The following is a 27,920-nucleotide window of genomic DNA, read 5'->3' on the forward strand; positions in this document are numbered from 1 at the left end:
TATTTTACATTTTAACAATAGTTTATAATTTTGTTTGTACATTTCTTGTCAATAACACACAATATAAATATTGTATGAGATATAAAGTACACAGTAGTTATCACACATTTACATGTTAACATCTATCCAGAACAAAGAACAACTTTTTCAAAAGAGAAGCCTAATATTAACACAATAAAAACAAAAGGATTCATTTCCTAAAATCCTTTAAAGCTGTTTGGAACAAAGCGCTGTTTTATTCAATTTACATTTCAAAATCATTTCTAAGAAATAAAGTTGATTTATTTGCAAGATCTCTCAATTAACAATGGACACATGATTCAGATGCAGAATTTACCGCAGAAGAATGTAACAAAACCAAAAAAGGAATTTTCTATATTGAAGACAGTCTTTTTAAGAAAACTGAGTCACATAAGACACATAAAATGTGAAACCAAAAATGCAGTAAACAAAATAATTAGTTTCATGGGTTCTGGCAATATATATGTGTAACTTGTGAGCAGATATAGTAGAAATAAAGATTATGTGTAAACAAGTGTGTCACCTGTCATCAAGGCTGCCAAATACAATAGAAATAATAAAATCGAGTTTACAATTTGTCTGAGAGGAGAAGTGAAAAATAAGATTTACTCTGAAGACATTCAAACAAAATGGTATAAATTTAGGCTACAATGAATAACATTTTAAATGTAAATTTTTGTTGAAATCAATAAAATAACAAAATTAAAAAAAGGGCAAACTTAGTAAAATAATATCTTTCGGTTAAGATTATATTATTTTATGAAGTGACCAATATTTATTCTAAATAGTTCATGAGAGATAAATGTATAAACAGACATTATAAACTTTAAAGAAAAATTGCATTTCAAAGACTAGAAACAATGCCTTTTTATTGCTAAAAATATAATTATTCTATTGTGTTGCAGTGGCCAGATATTGTCACAAATAAACAGTCCCGATATGTCATTTTTCAAGCATGTAAATGAACAATTTAATTAATATAAATGACAGCCCATTATATAAGTCCTTTAACCTCCCCCATCCCCCCCAAATAAAAATGGATTGGACAAAAATAGTGTTATCACATCCATGTTAAAAACTAAACTTATTGCATAGAGAAGAGAAAAAGAAAGAATTGCTTTTACAACTGTCCAAATAACTTGCTTGAACAAAGCTCTTAGTATTTCAGTTTTGAAATCATTAACTGCATCCAAGATTTCACTAGTTAATTTTGTATAGTATAGACTTTGTTTTCTGTTATGAAAGTTTAAACAAAACAAAATGCCAGTCTACATTAATGAAAGAAATAAAATGCAATGCATAGCAATGAAAACTAATTAACAGTTCTAATGCCATGAATATATATATTTTTATTTAGATATTCATGTTGGAGAAAAATTATAATTTCATAGTTTTTGTATGGAAATCATTGATGTCAGAAAAAAAGTATAATTTCATAGTTTTTATAGGCAAATAATTGATTTTTTTCATTCTTATGAAATCTTTCCAACATAAAAAAAAAAGAGATGAATGAGAAAATGAACTTGAAGCTTGCAATGTCTCTGGTAAATGGATGAAAAGAATAGTCAGTCATTCAGATCAAACATTTTTCATACTGTTGATCGCTTTACTTCACAATATATTTATTGTTCTTTTTATGTCTCATTTCTAGCCATTGGACAGACAAGATAGACGATAAAGAAACAAAAAAAGCAGCTGTTAGAAATAAGTGCGTTTGATAATGCCAAAGTTTAAATGATGTAACTAGTTTTATGGATGGTCATTTCATTTTGAAACCAGTTGTATTCCAATCTTTGCAGTAATTTATTAAGCCTACATCAAATAAAGCACTGGAAAAAAAAAATTTGTCTAATTTTAAATGGCAAACTTATTAGACCAAGAGTTATGCTACAGGTGAAGATAATAGAAGTTATTTCAGAAAAAAAGCGAAATGAAATAACTACCATTATGAAATTTCTTATCAGTAGCAGAATTAAAGTTTTTATTTAAAATAATAACTAAAGCTAAAAATATATTTCAGCCTTATAAGCTTGGACATAATTTTTAAACATTAGAAAGTGTGATTTCCACTAAGTGTATAGATATAACACAGATGAGATAGCCAGAGGAATAAGAGGTTGACTTTTAATAAACTAATGGTTCTAACCAAAAGTGTGTAGAGCCTTTATTGCCAGCATTGTCACACACTCCTTGGGGACCCATTTAGAATAAAAAACAACGGTTCAAGCCTCATCTGTGATTTTTAAAGATTATACAATATCATCAATAAAATGCTCAAAAACTTGTCAGACACAAACTTTGAAGGAGATATTAATAAACAAGAATTAAGAGTTGGTTAAAATAAAAAGCCTTATACACCTTATTGAAAGAAAAAAAAGGAATCAATAAATTAATGAATCTATTTATTGCACAGTAATACATTGGTAAAGTGGAGCATATTTTTTTTTGTCTTCAAAGCTCACAAAAAAAAAAAAATTAATCACAAAATTTAAAATACAGGTTTGTCCCAATCTATGGTTCTATTTATTTTCTTGCAAAACAGTATGAAACAAAATAATATCTACAGAAAAAGATGAAATTACCCGAAATAAAAGGAATATAAAAATATAATGCAGTCTAACAAATTCAAACACTAAGTCAAAATGTACAATTAAAAATAAATAAAGGTAAGATTGAATTTGATTATAATTATGAACAATTTGGATCCACAAAAAAAAAATTGATCAAGAAGTATCTGATTTATTAATAATACATCAAAATGACCAGAAATCAATTGGCTTTCAGACAAAGTCAAAACTTTCAATTTGACCTCCATCCATGACTGGTTTGATCAGAAACTGTTGCAAATGTTATTGTGTATAAGGGCATTAAAAGTGGTGTGAGAACACAACAACTGAAATAGAAACATCACAGTCAGACTCTGAATCAACTTCAGAAGTGAATAACATTGGTTTCTTTATGACAAGTAACATCCACTCAACCACTCAACATAAAAACAATTTAGCTTCCACAATAACAAAATGAGTAGCTACACTATCAATTCATAAGGATTTGCTATTGGAGAATTATAAAATGCTATTTTATGTGGCTCAACAAAAATGGCTAAGACAGATTTTAGGAGTCAGTTACAGGGATTGGGTCTCAAACAAAGAAATCCTATACCAAACTGGGACTCAACCAATTAATGAGGTTGTGACCGCATGAGGTTTCCTAGCTGCATACCAGGAGCTGCAATGACATGGAGGCCAATACAAGGAAAGCACAAACAGGGATGTCCTTGTGTAACATGGAATCACACATTCTTGGAGGACCTCAGAGCAGTGAACAGCAGGTGGGAAGAGGCTTCAGACATTGCCATGACAGATCTTTATGCCGCAGGAGGAGCTATGTCTAAGTTATGTTTATGAAGTAGGTCTAGATAAACATTTGTATGCTGAAAGAGAGAAGGCTTGTGGTCAACCATTTCACAAGTAAAAACAAATAAAAAACAGCATCCTGACATCAGTGTAGAGGAATGAACATCTAAACAGAAGATAATATTCACAAAAAACATGCTTTCATAAAATCTCTCTCCCATCTGAAATAAAAAAAAAATTTTTAGCAACTGAAAATTTGTTAATTGTAGGATTTTTTGGTTACCTCGTTAAAAAAAACATAGTAGAACATGCATAATGTACCTCTCAATACAAAATATTATACAGAAGCCACTATTTCCCAAAACTGACCATATCCATATCATCAGGGAACATGAAGGTTAAAGTTCATTGTACATTATCAATTGCGTAATACAAGAAATCTACAATATGTTTCAGGCACTCAATGTAATTATACAGATATATAGCTAAAATCTATTCACAACTAGCAAGTGGTAACATATATAAATACCTACTAAAAAAACAAAAACAAATATAGATAATTTAAAGTTGAAAATCTACCTACTTTGACAAAAATACAAACATATGAACAACTATTAATTTATCAATGCAGCATTATGGCTAAACAGGCTTTGCTGCAGGGTCAAAAGTTTTCAAGGTACTGGACTTGTACCTATGATTTGCAGATGTTCCTGGGTCCACCAAGCTCTAAAGGGCAAGGTTGTGAGATGATGAACTGATTCTACTGCAGGCCACAAAGCAGTCTGGTTTATAACTGATCTTACAAAAGTGTGCTGTGTCATTGATCTAATCTTTCACAATATGCCTTTAAGAAAACCTCTCTTGATTAAATGGAACTTATTTGAAACCAGGGAGAAACAAATGCAGGCATTCAATCAGATTTAATTCTAATCTTTAGATGGGTGAACCAATTTATTTTAATAGAATCAATGGTAGTACTCTAGAAACCAGACTTGTACCCCAGATAGATACCTGACTTGTATCACAGATAAATACCAGACTTGTACCCCAGATAGAGACCAGCTAGTACTGCAACTAGAGACCAGACTTTCACCACAGAGACGCAACTTCAAATAGAGACCAGACTTGTACCCCAGATAATCTAGACATACTCCAGCCAACTTATACAGATGTTGTACAACTGAAGTGTATTTCATTCTAATTTTAAAAATGTATCCTTTAAAAAAATAACCTTCAAACAATGATCGTCATTAAATTTTCTTGCATAACTTGTATGATTGAATACAGCTTAGCATTAAGAGCTCTTATTAATAAATGTAAATATAAAAAAAAAAGCAACACATTGCTTTACAAAAGTATTGGCTCCACTTGTAAAATATTTCTGAATTTGCTGCCACTGAGCTCATTGACTCCAAAACAAAATATCAAAATGAAAAAGGACATTTTTAGGCTAAATTGAAACTATAAAAGCTGATGTAGACAGTGTAAGACACATTTAAAGAAATTCATGAGAACTTCATCAAATGATTTGTGGTAACCATTTGGGGCGTGGTCAAGGATATAAATTTTGTAGCTATAAAGGGCTATAACAATGATAATTTTAAAGATTATTCTAAAAGTTAAAAAAATCCAAGTATTGTAGCAAACATATGAGAATATACATTAAACTGAAGACTCTAATGATTCTGTACTGTTATATTGCTTCTTGTATTAGCCTAAAATTGAAAAGTTAGATACAAAGTATGCTTTGTACACAATATTTACAATAGTAAATTATAACATGGCAAGTTCAACGATTTCATTGTAACATGGCCAATGCGGCAAATTCGTTTTTGGTTCATATTTTTCTATTTATTTTCTTCTTGGTGAGATCAAAAGAACATGCTCCGACTATTAGGCCTGTTTGTGATGACCTTAATGACCCCAGTGAAGTCTGCTGACACAATTATCTCACGCTCTTCTGTGTCATCCTCGACAGACATAGGCTGGCCTTTCTGCTCCAGATTTTGTTGTTCTGCCATCCGAAAAATAAAGGAAGGATTTGGTGCAAAGATGGCTGCTGTCACTACTGCATTATGAACTATGATAAAAAAAAATATTTTTAGAAAATAGTCAACATGATAAAGTTGTTTCATTAGCCTGATTTTAAGAGCTAACTTAGCATGATATTTTACCTTTCATAGCCTCCCAATAATCATTTCTATCTCTTCTAGCAGAAGTGAACTTGATAAACTCATGGTTTGTTTTCCAGACATACAGGAAATGATCTTCAGAGCCACACACAACATACTTGCCAGTTGGGCTTCAGAGTTAAAAATACAAAATAACATATCAAGCAACTTTTTATATTTTGAAGCTCTTAAAACTACTAAAGAAAAATTTTTTTTTTAGGAATGCTTTTACACAAAATGTTTTTTTTTTAATTTTTAACATAGTAATCATGGTTCATCCAATAGGATTTGAAAAAATGAGAGAAAAATTATTTTAAACTTGACTATTAAATAAACAGTGAAATCATAAGCTCATCAAACACATAAGTTTAAAAAAGTAACTGTACAATAACTTCTAAGTTATTGTTGTAAATGAACTGTGATGCTCTATGTCTAATCAATCAACACGTGACACATGCCTGTGTACTTAAAAGGACTGATGTAAACATTCTCTGTGTAGATCAACGGTGTTAGGGTTATCTGACTGAGTGTTGTTTCGACAAGGTTGGGTCAAGCCAGTAGAGGACCAGAGGAGTTAAGGCGAGAATGAGATTCCAGTACAAGTTGTGTAGATCTGTTATATTCAGAAATTGACTACTGCCTATTGTAAAGTATTTAGTTGTTTACTTTTCATTATTTATTACACTCATTAAAATGTCTCTTTATATCTGAGCCCAAGTTGTCAGGTTAGTGACTTAGCCATATTGTTCTGTCAAGGGTTTATAGAGAATTGTAACAATATCAATCAAACAAAGTAACATGGCAATGATCAAGGATAGCTGTAAATGTTTTTTTTTTACTAAAACCTGTTGAAGAGAAGTCTTGTAAGTGATGATTGCTGCAATCAAATTGAATTATTTTATGTCTTATAGTTTGTTTATGTGTCTTCAAATTTTGAGATTTGATGATAAAAGGAAAAAGGCAGTGAGACAAATGTTTCTAACTTTTTGATGAAATAAAGCTGAATATTGTGTTGATAAAGGTCAGTGCAAATATCTTTTAAATTAGTCTTAAGTTTAAAAGATTCAGTAAGTCTTCTAAGAAATCAGCCACTGATTTTTTCCAAAACATAAACTGTCTATTTCTTTGACTCACCTAAAACTGGCTCTGATTTGACTACTGTTGTTCATGCTTCCTTTATACTTGCAGGATAATGTCAAGTCTCTGAGATTGTAAAGACGAATCCTCGAGTCATTGGAGGTGATCAATATCTATGACAGACATTCAGATAAACTTTTATTGCTTAAATTGATTGAAATTATAAATATTGTTTTAAAATTGAGAAATAGTTCCCAGAAATGTATTACTCCCAATTTTATAAATAAAAGTCACTCTTTAATAATAGTGCTGCATAACCTTGATTGAGAGTTGTGTTGTTCACTCTATCAATTAGACTTTTTGTCTCTCAAAGTAACATGACATTTGCAGGTTCAGACTTGAATACAATTCTTTTATTAACATTAAAGTTCCCTTTCAGACCATGCAGTCATCTGGTTAATGGTGTCATGTGGCCAACACAATGACCAATCGCCTTCACTTTTCCACATTTAGAGCTGGGTAGACTCAGAGGCACCCTAAAAATTGCAAAATTAAAAATCCCAGTCTTCACCAATATTTGAACCCAGGACCCTCATTTCGCAAGCCAAGTGCTTTACCACTCAGCCACGCTACTCCAGAATTCCTTTAAAGTTAAATATTTTCAAACTCAATCCAATGAAAATAATATGCCAGAGATTTACAAAATTCATCTATCAAGATGCCAGAACAAGATTCTGGCCCCGAAACCTTCCTATAGAAGAAAAACTATAAGGAGAACTGCTTGGCCTAGAAAGCACTGCACATTTCATCTCAGATATAGAATTAATGGTCTGAAACTCCAACATAAAAAAAAATGAGAAGAAAGAAGAAGAAATGATTTGTGTAAGTTAAACAAAGCATATGAAACAATCAATAATTATGAATGAAAAGCCTAGTGACCTATGACCTCAATATCTTGCCTCCTTTTCCTTTTGTATTCTCCCAAAAAAAGACTTTTTCTAGATGAATAAGTCAGCCTTCACCCTTAGTGAAATTTGTTTCTGTTTGGGTGACTCGCATATTTATTTACTAAAATATCTCTTAAAGGACTTACAACTGTTTCAGTTTGACTTAAAACAAAAAATGACCCATATTTTGATCATGGCCCTATACATATACAGCTTGACCTCTAACCTGGTCAGTTCAAACATGTTAGGTAGTTGTTATGTGAAGGTAAGAATATCATGTCCATTTCTTTGCAGTCTACATTTTGAGCCACATACAACTCTTTATGATCTCATCATGGGTGGCAACTTAATAGGTTAAGAGCTAATCTTTGATGATTAAACAAAACATACAGAGCATCTCTAACATGAACATAGATGTTATAGACAGGCATACAGACAAAGAGAGAGAGAGAGAGCAATAATAGGTTTACCTTCTCCTCTCCAGGCATGGTCTCAATGCCTGTGATTTTTCTCCCTTTAGAATTCTTCCCCCTAGAAGACCTGACATTGACCATGGTGTAGTACTTGAGTTGCTGGAACAGAAGAAAGAACAATTTCCTTGTCATAAATCATAAAACTATAAAACTTGGAAGATGTCTCAAGTTAGTCTTTTAAGTAATGCCAGCTATCCAACCCTAACTCTTGTTCTTTGATAACAAGGGTATATAAAAAAAAAAGAGAAAAAGTACCCCAGGGTTACTTAATAGAAATATGATGTTAAAGAAATATCTAACAAATAAACAAAAATATTGGGCATTTTATTTTATTTTTACACTAATCAACATGAGCCATCTTAGATGAGTCAACTTACATTAGTTATCTTACATAAGGTATCTTACACAAGTCATCTTAAATAAGACATGTTACATGAGCAATATTAAATGAGCCAACTTACCTCTGTAGTGTAGAAAATGCACTTGCCATCATAAGTACCAACAACAGCCAATCTTCCGTTGTAGCAGAAGTTTGCAGTGGTTATAAGGTTGGAGCTTCCAGAAAGCTCATTCCAAAGAGTGACCTTCTTGTCTGGAATGTTCCACAGCCTCAACTTGCCATCCAGTGATCCACTTAGAAAGTAGCGGTCATCCTGGATGGGACAGGTAGCATACACATTAATGTCAACATTTATGATATTTATTATGGTGTTTTCATTTTTTAAATAGCTTTTACATAGTGCAACTTTCATGCACTATGGTTCAATTTCTTTTGTAGAGCAGTGGGGGTAGGGGTTATCTAGAAGGTTTTCCATGCTGCTTTTAGGCACTAAGTAAACACAGCTTTGCTTGAGTCGGGGGTCAAACCTCCATCCCCCCTTGATAGGTAGTCAGGTCAAGACAAAGTGTACTTAGCCTCTCGGTTTCATGTTTTTAGAAGCTAGAAGCATATGTACTCATCTTTTCTTTCAAGGGCAACTGTTAGAACCATTTCATTAGTTGACTGTGCTTATCATTTTCTGTTTATCCAAGCTCTTAGAGTCTACAGCCAACAAACTCAAGAAAACTTGAGAATAAGACGTGTAGAAGTGTTTTAAACCAGATAGATTATGTTCTTATTACTCTTACTTAGGCCAGATTAATTTTCCAAGCTTTCTCAAAGGAAACTCACTTTGGAATACAGTTCCACAGAGACTTATACTTTTGTTCTAGCAGCTTGCAATACTCTGTTCTTAGTCTAAAAAAATGATTTCTTCACTACTAATCAACAAAAGTGGACAAGCTTTATATCGTGGTGGGTTGCAACTGTCCTTCCACTTTATATCACAAGAGATTTTAAAGATTTTTAGACTCACAATGTTGGGCATAGGGACCTGGTTTCCCAGTTTGGTAATTAGATACATTAATCAGGATTGAAAACTGTGACCATCATTTAGCAGCCAGAGGTTTTAACACTCATGCAACAAGTTTTAAAAAAGTAAGACAAAGAAAAATCAAAGATGATTATCTTATCTATTAAAATACAGACATGACTTCAAAAAAGAAGATGATTACATCCTACGCATCAAGCATGTTAACCAAGGGCTTAAATTCTGCCTAGTCATTGGTTTTCCTGGCTGGCTCAGGCAACCCATTCCATGCTCTAATAGCACTAGGGAAGAAGGAGTAGTTGTACAAATTTGTCCTAGCATATGGAACAGGAATGTTATCTTTGTGTCTTTCTGAGTATTGTATTATTATTATCAATTATTATCTATAACAATAGATGCATCTCAAGTTTTGTCCATAAGACCACATTACATTATCTACATCAAAGTCAATTCTTGTCACTGTAGTTTGAGCAGCTCAAAGCAGACTTGTAGAACATCACAGTGTAAGATATCTAAGTAGTGACTCACCTTTGGATGAAAGACAATAGCTGTAACAAAGTCAATGTGTTGGAACGTACACAGACACTCTCTTCGTGATATATGCCACAGTCTGACTGTTTTATCCATGGAGGATGACAGGATAAAGTAATTCTGAAATTTAGAGTAAAGAATTCAGTGTATCCTGAAATTAAGAGTAAAGAATGCAGTATAGCATTTAGTATTTTTTTATGTAGTGTTAGTAATAAAGAAAAAAAAACAACTTTTAAGATTGAAAAAATAGAACAGTACTATCAAACCCTAATAGAAATTATGTAAACATCTTGCATAGCGTTTGCACAGTGCAAGTAAAAACAAAAAAGGAAACAAAGAGACTAAGGATAAAAGACAGGAGTGTGAGGGTTGGTTAATAAGGGTTGTGGTAAATAGCCAGAATAACAAGTTACAGGTAAGATGACAGTGACATTAGTTAAACTTAGCCAGAATAACAAGTTACAGGTAAGATGACAGTGACATTAGTTAAACTTAGCCAGAATAACAAGTTACAGGTAAGATGACAGTGACATTAGTTAAACTTAGCCAGAATAACAAGTTACAGGTAAGATGACAGTGACATTAGTTAAACTTAGCCAGAATAACAAGTTACAGGTAAGATGACAGTGACATTAGTTAAACTTAGCCAGAATAACAAGTTACAGGTAAGATGACAGTGACATTAGTTAAACTTAGCCAGAATAACAAGTTACAGGTAAGATGACAGTGACATTAGTTAAACTTAGCCAGAATAACAAGTTACAGGTAAGATGACAGTGACATTAGTTAAACTTAGCCAGAATAACAAGTTACAGGTAAGATGACAGTGACATTAGTTAAACTGACACAGCTCATTGATGATTTTTTTTTTATGCAAAAAAATGTGTTTACCTTTGACCAAGATAAATCTAAGAGGTCAGCGGTGTGTCCTTTGTAAACACAAAATGGAGTTTTCCTGAAAGGCGCATTGATTTCATCATCATCTGACTGCTGGTTTAACTCTTTCTGCAAATAAAAGAAAGAAAACTAATGAGCAGGAGCATTAATAGTGAGTAGTGTATTACTCAACAAAAGTAAACAGGAAAAGATTATGGATGTTTATTTAAACTGACAAACACAGAGGTGAGAGTGATGGTCTAACCTTGGGTTCACACACAGAATCAAGTATAAGGTTTCCATGACCTTTCTACCAATACATTTCTTAGTCCAACAACAGACTTCCCAGTGTTGCTCCAGGTTTAAATGCCAGTCATCAGACAAAGGAAGAAGGCTTCTCTTTATCTAGAAAACTGACTCACAACTTCTCTTCTTGTTGCTTCTCTCTCTTTCTAACAGTCATTTCTTTGTCCCATGTTCGCTGGTGCACAGCATAAAAACCCAGGTGGAAGGCAGAGTTCTTACAATTGTAGGATTCATTCAGTATATACATGTCAAGTGCAGAAGAGAAAAACAGATGGAGGGGAAAGAACTTGTGTGTTTGTTGTACAATGTACCAGGTGCAACAGAGACAACTAAGAAATGTTAGAATGTTCAGACACTTGTACAGGTTCAACTAGTACCAAGATAATGCCTTGTCTTTTGAAGACATTAGAATGTCAGGATACTCAGCTATTTCAAAGCATCAATTTCTACTTTATAATGTGTAGATCAAATCTAGTACTAATAAATTTTTTAAATATTTATTTTTAGAACAGGTTACACAAATTTGAATGAAAAGAAGAGTGCTAATTTCAATTCTGAAACTCATTTCAAGAACTACAATCCAAAGAGTGTCTTCCAAGTGAAATACATTTCTTTTCTAAAAGTTTTTTTTTTTTAGTACAGAGAACAGAAGTAAGAAGCGAAATAAAAATTAAAAAATCATACTACAACATTTAAGATTATGCTTAATATAACAAATGATTTGTTCTTATTTTAAAGTGGATTTTTAGCAAAGACACACACTTATATAGAAATCAGTGAGTTAATACATCTAGTAAATAGTGAGATTACCTACCAGAGGATCATTGGCTGCTGCTAATAAGTCTGACGAGGAGGCAGAGTTCAAACTGTCATGAGACACTGCAGGAGACAGCCTCACTGTGGGCCAAGTGTTCAAAAAAGTTGTAACAAATACAAGTAACAACATTCAATGTTATAGAAGTAAAAAAAATCATGTAACAAAAAAATTTACAATTTTACTTCATTTATTGAGAGTAACCTCACACCATAGCCTTATAGCCTTAAATAAGTAGCTACTGGGGCATAGCTTGTTTCTGATTGCCTCAAAAGTTATCTATGCCCTGGATATAGCAACTGAACTCTTAAGGGAACAAAAAGTATGTCTTTTTTGCTGATTGTTGTTTTTTCTCTCTTCCTACATTCTGGAATAATGTAACTGTTTCAGAAGAAAACACTAAAAGTTTTTGTTTTTTCTTGTTTCAAGATAGTATGGTACTGTAAACAAAACAGTTCATTCAATCAAACCTGTGAGTTTAGTAACAAAATTAAATCACCACGTTAATATCTTCTATCTACAAATCTTACTGTCAGCATATTTCTGTCTGAAGTCTTCAAAATAACTATAAGTTGATTTTAAAACCCATATTCTGAGGATACTGTCTTGTCCTCCGGTGGCCTGGAGAGAAAGTGAAATATATAAATCTATATTTTTTTTTGTTACAAAACCCTAAATAACAAGACTCATTTAGTGAGAACAAATACAAATAAATTTTTTTATCACAAGCTCATTCCAAAAAATTTATATTTAAAGCTGAACTAAACATTCTTAAGCATCTATGAATTATTTTTTTAAAACCAAATTATACTATTTTAAAATAAAGATAATAATAACAATTTAATTTAACAAAACATTGTTAAAAAAAATCATAATGTAAGCCCAAGACTCTACAAGAGCTAGTCTAGATCTACATAGTAACCTGGCTATTGCCAATAAGATTTAATTAAACCAATGAAATACAATTTTTTAGTAGAATATGGATTGGTGGGGGGAAAGTTTCTGTGCAGCCTATAGGCAACTACCTCAGCTTGAGCTTGAATATCAAACTCCACCCCATTGATAGGTAGGCAAGCAGTACTTGCCACTCAGACACACATCTCATTTGTATTAGAACTAAATTGTTTACTTACTAAAAGTTTCCCACAGGGAGAGAACTTCATGGTCCAGATAGCACCCTAAAGGTCAGATAGTATTTCACGTTATTTCACAATAATTTGTAATTATGTTATAATATTGAGTTCTACTAGCACAACAAAAAAAGACAAAATTGTTTCAAAATATTTTTGATCATTATTTCAAAAAATTAGATTAAATCATCTGAATGGCAATATAAAATAAGATAGCATGTATAAAAACCCACAGAGTGATCCCCACTGAGTTCTTGTAGTAAGCTGGGTTGAGAGAAATCATAGGGCCCTTTATTTTTGCTGGATGATTTGATCTGTAAAAAAAAAGATTTTTAAAAATAACAGTAATTAAAATTATAGTAAACAATTTCTCTATAATTACAATGAATGGTTTTCTGTTTATTGTATTATCATTTTAACATGTAATCTATAACTTAGGGCCCTTTATTTTTGCTGGATGATTTGATCTGTAAAAAAAAAGATTTTAAAAAATAACAGTAATTATAATTATAGTAAACAATTTCTCTATAATTACAATGAATGGTTTTCTGTTTATTGTATTATCATTTTAACATGTAATCTATAACTCCAATACCAAAAATCCAATACCCAATGGACTAATGCACAAGATGAGGCAGCGGACATTATTAACCTCTGAGCTCAGTGAAGTCAGCTTGAGATAACCAATGGGCAGAGAGGTGTGTGAGGATCAAAGTCTAAGTAAACCCTCCACATTATCATAAGTCCTCCCTATCTCTTTCTGATGGAATGTCTCTATTTGTATGACAACCTAACTAGTTCCTATTAAACTAATTCAGCATGACCTTGCTCTTATGTGGACTTCCGGGGTGCTACACAGCAGGCGACCTGATTATACTGGACTCTTTTTTTCTATTTTTTTTTCTGTTAATATTTCATGTAATTTGTTACTACTCCAATGTTTCAATGGATGTGCACTGTGTCTTTTGGATTTATGTGTATTTTTCTGTTGTGTTGTCTTTATATGAGAAACGAGTCCTTGTAATCACAACAAATTTCCGTAAGGATCAATAAAGCAGTCTTAGTCTTAATATGAGTAAATTAAAAAATAATTTCTAAAGTAGGATGGATTAGACTGAAATAAGCTTTTGCCAATGAATTTCAAGAGCTTGGGGAAATGTTGCTTTCTATTATTCCACTAACTAAAACTTTCCTCTTTTTTTCTCTTATATGCTAAAAAAAAAGAAAAAGCTTCACCCTTTAATAAATAATGTAATAGGTAACTGCTTGTGTTACCTTAAAAACTTTGCCATCTACTGAGACTTCTTCTTCAACTGGTGGGTCACTATGTAAAGCTGTATAGAAAAAATTGTTAAAGATAAGATAAATTTTATTGGTCCAATCAAATGGAAATTCAGTTTGATTACAATTGACCACATCAGCGTAACTACTGTAACAATAACAATATAGATGCAAATACAAACAAATTTTTAACACATAAAACACATACACACACACAACCAGCGCTTTATGAATTAGACTTCTATGTACTTCTTGATGATGACAGATGACCTTGTAACACCCTGACCAAAAGTGAGGTAAACTTCTAATCCTGATATAGACTATGAATTTTACATTACAGTGTGACTCAAGCTTATTTATATCAATTTTTTCCATTGGTTTTTGAAATATGTCATTATAGTTAACCACATATATTTTCCACTTTTCAAGAGGTTTTTCTATTAGACTTAGCATTTTTTAAAAATCAGTAATTTATCAAATATTATTATCAAATATATTAATCTTTGACTTCAGTGGTCCTTAATTATGCTCAAAATCTAAACCAAGTTAGTGTAATTACCAGAATCTGCCATAGACTTCACTCTGCTCACTGTTTTACCAAAGAACTTTTTCATCTTCATTCTGAAACAGAAATGATTGAGATGACCTTATGGACAATGATCGAATGGTTTGTAGCTCTCATATGATTTGGAAGCAATAATAAAAAAAAGGAAACCAAGGAACATTGATTTCAAACAAACTATCAAGTAACTAACCCTTTCCTCCGGACTGTGTTACTGGAGGAGGCAGCACTTTTTTCTGATCTGGAATCAGACTCATCACTGATACCATCCACGTGGAGACTTGTGTCACTAAACAAAATATTTTTTAAATACATTATTAGTAACCACTAGAAAAAAAATATATAAATAGATCTATATCCATAAAAAACATAAAATGATAGACTATTGGCACTAAAGTCAACAAATAAAATAGATAGATAAAAATATTTGTAATTGTACGTTGATTAAAATCAAACTATATGGAAGTAAATATACCAAATTTGAGTAACGTTTTATAATGTTGTTTACAACAGTTGTTTTTAAGAACATTTTAATAAATTAACGGCTTATTTTAGAAAAAAAAAATTTAGATAGATACAAATTAAGGATTGTATCAAAAACTAACAACAAAAACAAAATAGAAACCCTATGCCTAATTTTTTTTGAGTGCTTTAAACAAAAAATTAGTTCAGCTGTTCACAAATAATTTATGGACTCTTTGTATATTATGTGATAGAAATTAACATTCATTTTTTTTTTAACTTAAAAATTTAAGGGAAAAAAGTTTGACACTGAATGTGACAAAGTAATGCACCTGCTGTATTCTTTGGTTCTCTTCATAATGTGCAAAGCAAGAGGGTTAACACACTTTGGCAGCTTGTCTTCTGCTACACTTAGTGGAATGGTTTCACCAGTGTCCAGATTTTTCAAGGTAACCAGTTCCAATATCTCCTGCAAAAAAAAATAAAATATATCTAATATATCATCATCACTATCATCCTCATTGTGATTGGTATTAGTAACAGTTTTCTTATCTGCAATTATATTCAAATTAAAATGTACTTCTACCTCTGTAGATGTAAAAAAAAATAAATTTTTTTCAATGTGAATAATTTCTGATGGAGGATTAGAATGTGACATAAATCACTTTTGAATTCTCTATATTTTTACTTTGACCTCTTGAGTTAAAAACTCATTTTGCCAAAGCAGATCATATATACAATAATAAGATTTTGAAAAGATTTAAAAACAACAAACCTCATCAGACAAAGGCCTTCCAGACTGGGACCTAGGTCGACGATTAGGACTAGCTTCACGGCCACAGTCACCCAAACTTTGCCAATGCTGAATCTGGACTGACAAAGAGTCCAGGTTACTGTCAAGGGTTTCGGCAGATCCAATGTTTGCTGTGGCATAGTTAGGGCTGCTGTTGCCACTGATTGAGACATAATAAGGGCTGCTGCTCCCACTGCATGAAGTACCAGATGGAATGTTGATATCTTGAAGGTGGCTTGTGCTAGAGCCTAATTGTTCTGTATCCTAGAACAAAAGTTGGACAATCAATAAACAGAACAGCAACAAAAAAATAAAAAATAATTTTAGTAAACTAACAAGAAAAACATTTAAATACTTTTACAAAAAAAACAAGCTTATAAGAAGTGTGTCATTGTTTCAATTAGTTTGGATCAGTCATGTAATTTTTCATCCATATTGTTTCTGTAAAGTAGTTACGCTGAAGTTGTCAATTGTAGTCAAACTGAATTTCCATTTGATTGGATCAATAAAATTATCTTATCTTATCTTAATTAGATTTGTAATAGATCTAGACCAACAAGAAGAAAAGGTTTTCTGGGTGGATTTTACTGTAATTGAATTCTGCTAACCCCAAAATGTTCCTTTGGGCACAACATCACCATGAACTGCTGTGTGGGCAATCATATACAATACCTAAACTATTTTCTAGTCAGGTAGACACTGGTATTGGCATGTTTATTTAACCCATTAGCTCCTTCTGCAGTTGGAAACGTTTTCCCGTTTTTGTCCTAAACCGTTGTAGAACGTTTCTAAAACCCCCTACTCAATATACTTGTTTTAAACTTTTTAAAAACAAGATTTCCTCTAGTCTCGTTGCAAGCGTGATTACAAATAATTTTGGAGATTACCGATTCTATTTTAATAAAATCGGGAAGGTTTTTATTTTTTAAATAATTTTTCAAACGAACAGGCCCATAGCCCCAGTGTATAAGCCCTCACGTGGGAAAATGAGTATTTTTGAAGTTTTTTTATAATCTAGTGGTATTAAACGTATATATATTTTAAAACTAGACATATAGTTCTATTTTTTAAAGTTATCTGATTGTTTATTTGTATTTGATCTTCAATTTGATTATTTTTTGCAAAATACATATTTTTTAGGATTTTTTAAATACGGAGTTATCCCTCCTTGCTTAGGACTTTGAAAGGGTTTTTTTGAACCGGAAATAGGAGCTATTGGGTTAAGCTTTTAAAAAAAAAAAAGAGATACAACATCTGGTTTTCACTAAAATAAGAGTTTCAAGTTTCTCATTTCATTCAGAATAAGACATGATGAGCTCTTCATGCATAAAAGTTTACAAAACAGGCAGCAAATTTCTATGGCATTGTACTGCATTGACAGACTGACATACTCACACTGGCATAAATATGTTTGTTGCCTCCCAAAAAACTTTTGACATCCAATGCATTATCTTTCCCTTTTCTGCTTAATTTTGGTGATGGTGGCTCGCCTCTAAGGAACATTGGGGGAGTTAACTCTTGTGATCCAAATCCAGACGCCTCTAGGCTATCTGTTCCTTGTGATTGTGCTTGTGCCTGAAAGTACAACAGTAAACCTTTACATTTTATGCAACTCATTATTTATCCATTTTTAAAACATGTTCATAACATTACTGATAAGAGCAGGATGATGTTTTATATGTAATAGTACCATGATGCAGTCCTTAAAGACAAAGCATTGTACCAACTTTTACTAATTGAAACAAGGTCAAATAGGTTATATTATCAGATTTCTAGATCTCTCTCTCTTTTTTTTATTTTTTTAAAAAGAAGATTCCCATGGCAGGATTCTTATAAATAAAGTTCCCTTGAAGACCTAGCCCTCCATTGAGGGGCTGATGTAAAGCTCACTTATTTCAGTGATTAACAGTTTATAAGGATGCCATTTTAATCATAAAATAAATCTAAAAAAAATCGGTTTGCAACCAAGTGCTTTTCCACTGGCCTGAAGGTTTTCGAGTGGTTATGTAGAATATGTTGCAGAGTAACAAATTTAAATGTCAATATTTCTTTGAAAGGAGAGAAAATATAGTGATATGATGTCACTTTAAGGTACCAGTAGAAGAAAATCACCCAGTACTATTTATTCTTTATCTTTTGAGATTAAGGACCATTAATAAATTGTTAGACCCTTTCATGAGTTACAGTAAAAGTTGTATCTTTAATATGAATTAAATATTTTATTCAGAGATCAAAGAAGAGATCGACAAGGACAATCTGTGGAACAGTCATCCATTTGTTGTGAGCCATCAGTTGTTTTCCAGCTCACATACAACTAGCAGGAAATGAGAAGGCTGACACACTCGCCAAGAGTGGGAGAACAAACTCACAAGTAAACTCTGCACTCTATCCAGAAGAAATTAATTGCAGATAAAATAAATGAGAAATGGACGAGCTCCCATCCAAATCACAAGAAAGATGATGCTTACTATAAGCTATCCCGACAAGACCAACGTCTAATCTTTCGACTCAGGACCGGACACAACAGAATGCGACAACACATGTTCCGGAAGCTCAAAATTGGAACCAGTGAAATCTGCCCATGTGGAGTATCACCAGAAAATGCCGACCACGTCCTCCAAAACTGCTCTCTCTACCAAGAGGCCCGTATAAGACATTGGCCCCAAATCACCCCAATAGAAAGAAAACTATATGGAGAGCTCCCTGATTTGGAAACCACTGCGCAGTTCATCTCATGTATTAGTCTAGTCATATGAACACTCCAACATAACAATGAGAACAATGAAGAAGAAGAAGAAGTTGTTTTTGCTTGAGAATGACTAGAGGTCAATTTGTTGAAGAAAGGGAAAGTCACAAACTTTCCGTACAAAATATGCATTGAAGAAAAAAAGTTCATACCTGGCACTTGGGCTTCTTCTTTCTAGGTGGTGCCACAGGCGCTTTCATTGGCTGGGGTGGAGTCCTGGACTTGGTGCTTTTAACAATATCTGGCTCGCAGTCCTGCTCGACATGTGTCTGCTGGAGGATGGTGTCAACAACATTGTCTGTTTTGAGGTCACCTCTACCTTTACTGCCACTGATTAACAAGGTCAGACTTTTGTTTTGCTTCTCTTTGTCAGGCAGAAACCTGGGAATGGAAGTGTTGGAAATATGGTAACTATAGATTTATATTAATAAATATGAATATAAAAGCTAAATGCAGGATCCTTTTAGATGTAAAAGATGGCTGCCTGGTTGTGTGGTATGTGCTCAGGACTGTCATATGGGTGGTCCCAGGTTTGAACCCCTGCCCGTTGCAATCTCCTGCGGTTCTGCAGAAGGTTTGGGCTAGAATATAATCATTTTCAATTCTGAAGGAACATCCAAAATATGTAAAAACAAAAATGAATTTTGAAAATATAAATGCTCCTACAATTTTGTGAAAGAAAACTGATATGAATGTATTTCCTACTTACCATAATTTAATAATTTTTTACCATAATTTAATAATTTTTTTAGGTCATTCTACAAAAAAATGTTTAGTACAAATGATTACTACTTTAATTAGAGCTACAAACCATCTATTCTAAGTCATACTAGTTGTTACTAACAGTTGATGTCAATTTATAGTGGCTCTGTAAATTTACTTCATAATTATAACAATATAGATATTTATATTAAAGATTAGTCCATATATAATACTATGGGCTAATGAATTTTCGACCCAGAGACCTCAGAGAGGCATAGTTAACACAGGGGCGCCCCTGGGGGAGCTGTGACATCGCCATTGTGGTTCATTTTGTACACCAATTATTTTCTATCTGAGAGTACATTTTGCTCCTTCACAAAATTTGCTGATGATGCGGCTTTTCTTGCCCTGCTCTCAGAGAGCTCAGACGTAAGTGAATATTTCAGAGAAATAGAAGACATTGAAAAATACTGTCAAGATAATTTTTATTATTAAATGTAAAAAAAACAACAACAAAGAAATGATAATCGATTTTCGTAGGGACAAGAAGGAAAATGATATTGTTTCTGTAGCTGGTGAGACTATTGCAAACCTTTAAATACCTTGGTACTATCCTAGACAATAAACTAAATTTTACTGCAAATACTAATTATATCTGCAAAAAGGGGGAGCAAAGATTACGACTACTAAGAAAACTAGCCTTCGTTTAATGTTAGCGAAAAGGCTTTGGCTATGTTTTATCACGCTCACATCGGCAATATTTTAAGTTTCAATATCACTGCCAGGAATGGCAATCGGAGCATTAAAAATAAAAGTTAACTACATAAAATCCTAAATGCTGCTGGTAAAGTCATTGGCAAAAAAAGAGACAAGCAACCTTAAAAAAGCTTAAGATTCTAGAAATAAAAAATCACCCTTTAGGTCAGGATTTTGTGATTTTACCATCAAAAAAGAGATACAAGACACCGATAGCAAAGACAAACAGACACAAACACTCTTTTGTTCCCCTGGCAATCAAATCATTAAATAGAAACAATCTGATATTAACTTTTCACATGTAAATTATGAGTAAGTCTTGTGTGAATGTACATTTTGTTTTTTTATTGTTATAATGTTTTGTCTGGTGTAATGCACAAATTGCAAGACAAATTTCCTTACGGACAATAAATAAAGATTATTATAATATATATATATATATATATAAATATATATATATATATATATATATAAATATATATATATATATATATATATATATATATATATATATATATGGCTCTTATTGTCTGGGAAGGCAATGGATGCGCCCAGATGAGTCACTGGGTTTGGTTTCGTCTTGAGACAGAACAGACTTTTGATACAGGCTAGTTAATTCTATTAACTATACTAATGAAATAACAATGAAGAAATAGCTTGTCCTAAACTACAGTGGAGACTGTATACAAAAGTAGTTAGGGAGGAGAATAAGACAAGTACAAAATTAAGGTGCTAAAAAGTACTCTAAGTGTAATAGGGATGAATAAAGGTGGAGTCACCCTTAGATGAACAAAATGAAGAAAAAAATCATGTGTAAGATTAGCTAGCCAAACAGCTGTTTAATCCACAGCAAGGGTAGAGAAAGGAAAAATAAATGGTGTATTTGGACTCAAGAATGTGTCAATAAGCTACTAAGAAAAAAAAAAGACCATTCATGTGGGATGATATGAGCAAATTTTAACAGACTTTGAGGATTTTAAGAAGATTTTCTTTTTTTAAATTGATTTGTAGATTTATTTTTTCAAGTAACACTTATCAACAATTAATTTGATAATTTATTGCAAAAGTAGTAAAGAAAAACTGCATGAAAATAAAATGTTTCACCATTACCTCTCCATATTTTGATCCATATCATTCAACTTCTCTTCTCTACTTGAACCACTCAGTCTAGAAGTCTCAGAATTAACAGAGACATCTAAAGCCCCACAAGGAACATCTGAGTCTGTTCTGACCTCAGGCAACAGTTGACTAGACTGTCTGCTGGTAGAATTGCCTGGATCTGGGGAAGAGAAATTGATTCCTTCTCCGCCCCCAGCTATTTTTAGCTCCGTGTCATTTTTGGGCAAGTCTCCCCAAGAACCCGATCTCTTCTTGGCATGCTGCCGGTGGGCGTTGCTCGGGGTGCCGTTGTTCTCCATCTTCTCGATGGTTCTGGACTTGGGTGCAGTGACAGAACGCACGCTGGATAAGGCAAAGAGGTCTGGAATGTCAGTGGAGGTGTTAGGCGAGTCATTCTCTAAGGAGGAATCTATGGAGGATGAGAAGAAGGAGTGCTCTGCGCCGATGGATTGTCGCATCTCTTCAAGTTTCTTCATCCTGCCTTCATGCTCAGACTGGTGAAATTCTTGCTCCTGAGAAACCAATAAAAAAGAAAATTAAATTCCAATTTTTAAGCTTTTAGTTTTCAAATAATATTTAAACAAAAATATATCATTTAGCTTTAGTTGTGAAATGGTGTTTCTTAACTTACAGAGGTACTGTCAACCAGTAGTGGGTTATGGAAGATGTATTTTAAAAAAACAAAATGTGCAGGGTGAGAGTTTTTGGAGGGTAGTGAGAAATAAAGGAAATCTGTTTGGCAGAAAAAAAAGTTGAGAAATCAAACATACCCTAGAACTGCCTTCAGACTTCTTCTGTTGTTGAAGCTGCATAAGTCGCCTGTCAAGTTCTTCATCTTCCTTCCTTCTTCTGAAATAGAAATTGTCAGGACAACAAATATGTAAGATTGTGTTAAATAAATATTGAACAAAATAAAATCATGGTTAAACATTCCTGCCAATGTATAATAATTTTAGATAAATATCTTTCATTAGTTCATTATAACCAGACTTTGAAAGTGGACTATATGTGGCTTATACAGAGGTTCTCATTTTATGAATGATGTCACATAATGGGCATGATGCAATATACCCTATTTTTTAGTATTATTATTATTAGAAAAACAAGCTATTGTGAAGAGGCCTGACAGTCTATAGACGTATTGATATATAAGATTGCTATTCTAAAATGATTTTTTTTACTTAAATAAGTAAGTAAAATCTTTTGAAATATTTTAAGAGCATACCTTTCTTCTGCTCGCCTTTTTAACTGTAAAAGTCGCCTTTCTTCTTCTTCTAAATCTGAAATCTGTGATTCACATAAATAACAATAATTAAAGGAATAAGACTGACATTTCAAGTTATGCTGCACTGATATTAATTTTCTATTTTTATTTGTATTATTTATTATTATATTATTTGTATAATATTTTATTTATTATAATATCTAAAAAAAAAAAAAAAAAAAAAAAAAAAAAAAATAGTACATGTATTTAGAGATAGTCCAGATATTATATTCAAAACTCAAAAGCTATTAAAATTGTATAGCATATTATAGTTGGATTTATTTTGTTTGTAGCTATGTACCCATCTCTTATTTTTAACTTTTATCACATGAAAAAAAAAATGTTTCCTTACAGTGACAACCTTTGGAGCCACGCCAGAGAGAATAGGCCTGAAATAAATTAAAATTTGACCATGTAGCACAAAGTAACAACATTGATTATGGCAAGTTGTGTGATCTAGCATTGATGTGGAAATAGATTGTGTCATTCAACATAGCAATGGGTTTCACTGGGGTGGGTTAACATTGAATAATTCAATAACACTATCAGTTAAAATGAAATGGCCTTTTTGGGCTAGCTGATATAATGGTAATAAATATTCATATGGCTGAGGGTTAAAATTATAGTGGGCTAACAATGCTATGCTAAATATTAATATTGTGATAGAAAACTTTAATAAATATAAGCATAGTTCAAAGTAAAAAAATATTGTTGTTTTTTTTTACCTTACAGCTATACAATTATGAGCTTAAATATGAATAAACAATATATGCCTCATGCTTTATTGTATTGTACATGTTGTTAACCGTTGGCCAAAGAAACAGATGACCTTAACATCATCTGCCCTGCACACTGCATGCTCTGTAAGGGGAACTTTACTACTTACTTTACTTAAAAACCTACAAACAGGTTAGTAATTTTTTTAGATGTAAAAAATGTTTATTAGAGTTTTAAAAAAAAATAATGAAAAATAAGCCTGCACACAAATTTATAAAGGGAACAATAAACTTCTGCCTCAGCCTGCAGTAGTAATTCAATGATAAAGTTAACCTCAGAATATCTTTGACCTTTGAACTCATTTCACTCTTAAACTTCTCTAAAATCTAAAGATGCTGAGTAGTCCACCAATCTTAGTCATACAAGGAAATCATTTTTTTTTTAAAGTAACACATTTGTCAGTCTCATAGCATTGATGTGGAGATAGATTGCATCATTCAACATAGCAATGGGTTTCATTGAGGTGGTTTAACATGGGGGGGGGGGGGGGGGTCTGCCTCGGCCTTCGCTGGACTCGGGTTGGGAGTTTAGGAGAACTGGAGGCTCAGTGTGGTGGCCGGGATGGAGGTCTGCAGGGCCTGCATTGTTGTTGCACTACTGTGTGGTGGTGAATCGTGGACCACCTGCGCGGAGCAGGAGAGAGGGCTTAGCTAATTCCGTTTGCGATGTCTCTGTAGGATCTTGAAAATCACTTGGAAAGAAAAAGTGTGCAATACTGAGATCCTTGCACGAGCAGGTGTTACCAGCATATTTACAGCCCTCAGACAACACCGCTTGCGCTGTCTTGTACATGTTCGCCGGATGGAGGACAAACGCATCCCGAAAGTCATCCTCTACAGACACTCGCAACTGGCTCAAGAAAAACTGGTCGCCCCCACCTCTGTTACATAGATGTAATAAAACGGGACCTCAAATCTATGAACATCAATACTGACCATTGGGAAGACATAGCTCTTGACCGCACCAGATGGAGAGAGACAGTGACCAAGAAAGCTATGGATAGCGAAAGAACATGGGCCTCAGCCCTGGAAGAAAAACAAACAATGCAAAAAATCGCTCCTCTACCACCGAAGCAAAAGCCACCTTAACCTGAGATATTTGTGGACGGGAGTGTCTCTCCAATATAGGGCTCCACAGCCACAAGAGGATATGTGCGAGATGAACCATAGTCGTTCTACAACTTAAGGAGGCCAATATATCCTAGTTTTCATAACCACCCAAACCCCACCTTCATTCTTTTATATCAAAGCGAAAGGTAATTTAGTTAATTTTGGACAACAAAATAGAAAACAAAAGATGACCCGGCCAGGCCTGGTTCGCTACTTGTACTTAGCCTATCTAGTTCTACTACTAGACCGTTTCCACCGGAGGCACCACGCTGAGGCGACGGGTAGCTGGAATCATCTGGGCCAAGTTTTATCAAGATTGGTCAAACAGTTTTGATTTTTATTCGTAACATACAATGATACATACATACATACGCCTTACTTTCTACTTTATACTATTTATAGTATAGATTTCTAAAACTACTGTCTACTCTAGACAGTCTAAAGTCTAAGTAGACAGTCTACTAGTCTAGATCTAGATCTTAACCTAATAATTAATAAATTTAATAGATCTAGAATCTAGATCTAGTCACTTCTAGTCTAAATACTAGATTTTAAAAAATAGATTATATTCATATTCCAGATAAGACATCATAAGATAGATCTAGTAGAGAATAAGAGATATATTTAAATAACAATAATTTTTATAAACCATTTTAAGTTTAAGTCATTTAAGATTTTACTTTTTAAACTTTTTAGTATAAATCTAGATTATTCTAGATCTAGTGACTAGTGAGATTTATTTATTCTAAACTCAAGAGATCTCTAGACGATTATATATCATTATATGATACTATATTGTCTATTAGATATTGATATTCTATATCTATTCTAGATCTACTAGTACTACTACTACTACTACTAAACTAGCTAGATCGATAAAATCTATCGTCTATGAATCTATGATCTAGACTATTCTAGACAAGAGTCACTAGTAGTATTAAGTCTAGTAGAGATCAGTACTGTCAGTAGATGAGTAGATTTGAGTAGATCTTAAATCCTGTCTACTCTATTCTATATCATCTTCATCTACCTACTCTGGACTAAATCTAAAATAGTACTCAACACTGAGACTTGAAACAGTTCAAACAGAAATACTATCTAAATATCTAAATACTCCACAGTGTCAACAGTCACTGACGCCAGTGTTTGAAGTCTGAAGTTGAAGTGTTTCCAGTGTATGTGTTCACTGTTCAGTGTTTGGTCCAAGTCCAAGTCAACTTGAATCCACTTGATACAAAAAAAAAAAAACTTACGGAGATGGGGTTTCATCAGCAGCATCAAAGAATTCTTCTTGATCACTGCCAGAAGACATTTTATTATAAAAACTATAAGATTGTATTCATCAACATACTATATTAGATAACGAAGTCTTTATTTATGTGTCAGAAAACAACAAAATTTATTTTTGTTGATTTGAAAGCCATTTTGTTTTGAATAAATGAGAGTTTTTTCCCTTTGGTTATTTTAATACCTGACCTAAACAAAAAAAAAATCCTTTTTTTTTTCTTTTTATAGCTTTTCACGAACAAAACTTTTGTAAAATGATAAAAGGCACATCACAAGATAGTCATAATCATAATTCAAAGGAATAAAAATGTGATTTCTTAATATTTGTGTTTCTTATACTTTTAATCTTTTTATTTTATAAATCTTTGCTTCCTACGTTTCTATGTAAAGTGGTCCACAAAGTAAAAGACGGGTTACGGGGTGTCTATTTACGCTGATCTTTGGGGGCTAAGTAGGTATTATTGGGTGACGTCTGGAACATGAATTGTTTTTCTGAGCTTTGTAGATAAAGAGGCTGCAGCGTTTGTAAATTTACTGACCGCTAGGTTGTAGGCATAGAGAACATCTGCTACGACCATTTTGTTTGTTTTGTATGGACAGTAGATGTCAAGGGAAGTTGATAACCTTAATCACTGGAAGATCCAGTGGGGGAAGTGGAGGGGCGATCCCCCCTCTCGGCCGCCCCCCCCCCGAGTGGGGGACAAACGAAGTTAAGTAAAAACATCACACAATTCGCATACTTATTTAAAAGTTATGTTAATAATATATACAAATGTTTTATATTTTCAACCTATTTTTAGATTATTTCGCCCCCCTCCTTTTTCTAGTATGTTGGCCAAATTGGTGGGATGGTAATGATAAAGTTTGAGATTAGAGTGTGGTGCGACATAATATATAATGGGTTCACATATCACATAGCTTTTATTATTATTATATATATATATATATATATATATATATATATATATATATATATATATATATATATATATATATATATATATATATATAACTATTTGTGTTCACAAATATAAAAATAGGACCGCCTTCCCCCCACTCAGAGGGGCTAGAATGAGGAGGGCTGTAGATGATATCGCCCCCCATACCCCACCGAATCGGCCAAGAAACCAGAAGGGGAGCGACATAATATAAAACACATATTTTAATTCATCTAATTTTGTTCACAAACTATGATTTCCCCATAAAGACGAACTTTAGTACAGAATTTACACAATTTGTATGTGAATTTAAGACTTATGTTAATAATATACTTATTATTTACATTTCAACCTATTTTTAGATTATTTCGCCCCCCCCTTACTCTTGTATGTTGGCCGAATTGGTGGGGTCTGGCGGGGTCGATGACATCGATCTCGCCCACCCCCCTTTTACATAAACGTTCGAGTGGGGGCGGTTTAAATTAATTTCTTTGTAGAAATCACAGCTTGCTAACAGAATCAGTTAAATATCTATATGATTAAAAGTTGTTATTGGTGTTTTAACCGATCTTCATATTATGTCGTTCCCACGTTGGCTGATTGGGTGGGAGGGGGCGAATACCTCTACTGCCCTTCCCACCTAAACCATTTGAGTGTGGGGGGGGCGGTCCTACTCTAATGAGGAAATCATAGTTTATAAACAAAATATACTTTTTTATATTATGTAACTCTCCTTCTGGTATCAGTGGGCTAAGTGGGGGGGGGGGTGATATCATCTACTGCCCTCCCCACTCTAGCCCTCTGCGTGGGGGGGGGGGCGGTCCTATTTTTATAGAGAAATCGTAGTTTCTGAACACAAATAGTTTAATATCTATATATATAATAAAAGCTACGTATTGATATGTTAACACATTCTAATCTCAAAGTTTATTATTAGTAAATATAAAATGGAAAAGGGTTGTACCAGGTGGGAGGGGCGATACGTGAATTTTTTTTTAGCGGCCCTACATGGTTTTTCAATCTGAAATTGTTGAGTCAAGTGAAGGAGTTTG

At 33.1% G+C, this 27,920-nt stretch overlaps 1 protein-coding gene across 1 annotated transcript; it reads right to left on the reverse strand.

The window, feature by feature from the left end:
* Position 1: 1 nt before the first annotated feature.
* Positions 2-26,060, reverse strand: LOC106055729 (WD repeat-containing protein 44-like). Its single transcript, XM_013212129.2, has 23 exons — positions 25,897-26,060; positions 23,110-23,146; positions 22,719-22,780; positions 22,264-22,342; positions 21,485-22,005; positions 19,069-19,297; positions 17,566-17,745; positions 16,153-16,434; positions 15,710-15,846; positions 15,109-15,204; positions 14,913-14,974; positions 14,348-14,406; positions 13,306-13,386; positions 13,076-13,120; positions 12,473-12,563; positions 11,943-12,025; positions 10,838-10,951; positions 9,944-10,066; positions 8,507-8,698; positions 8,043-8,144; positions 6,683-6,798; positions 5,552-5,679; positions 2-5,457 (listed from the first exon to the last, which is right to left on the reverse strand). The coding sequence occupies exons 1-23, from the start codon at positions 25,953-25,955 to the stop codon at positions 5,249-5,251; spliced, it is 3,087 nt and encodes a 1,028-aa protein (XP_013067583.2). The 5' UTR covers positions 25,956-26,060; the 3' UTR covers positions 2-5,248.
* Positions 26,061-27,920: the final 1,860 nt, after the last annotated feature.

This window comes from Biomphalaria glabrata, chromosome 15 (genome assembly GCF_947242115.1).
Source record: "Biomphalaria glabrata chromosome 15, xgBioGlab47.1, whole genome shotgun sequence".
Classification (NCBI taxonomy): domain Eukaryota; kingdom Metazoa; phylum Mollusca; class Gastropoda; family Planorbidae; genus Biomphalaria; species Biomphalaria glabrata.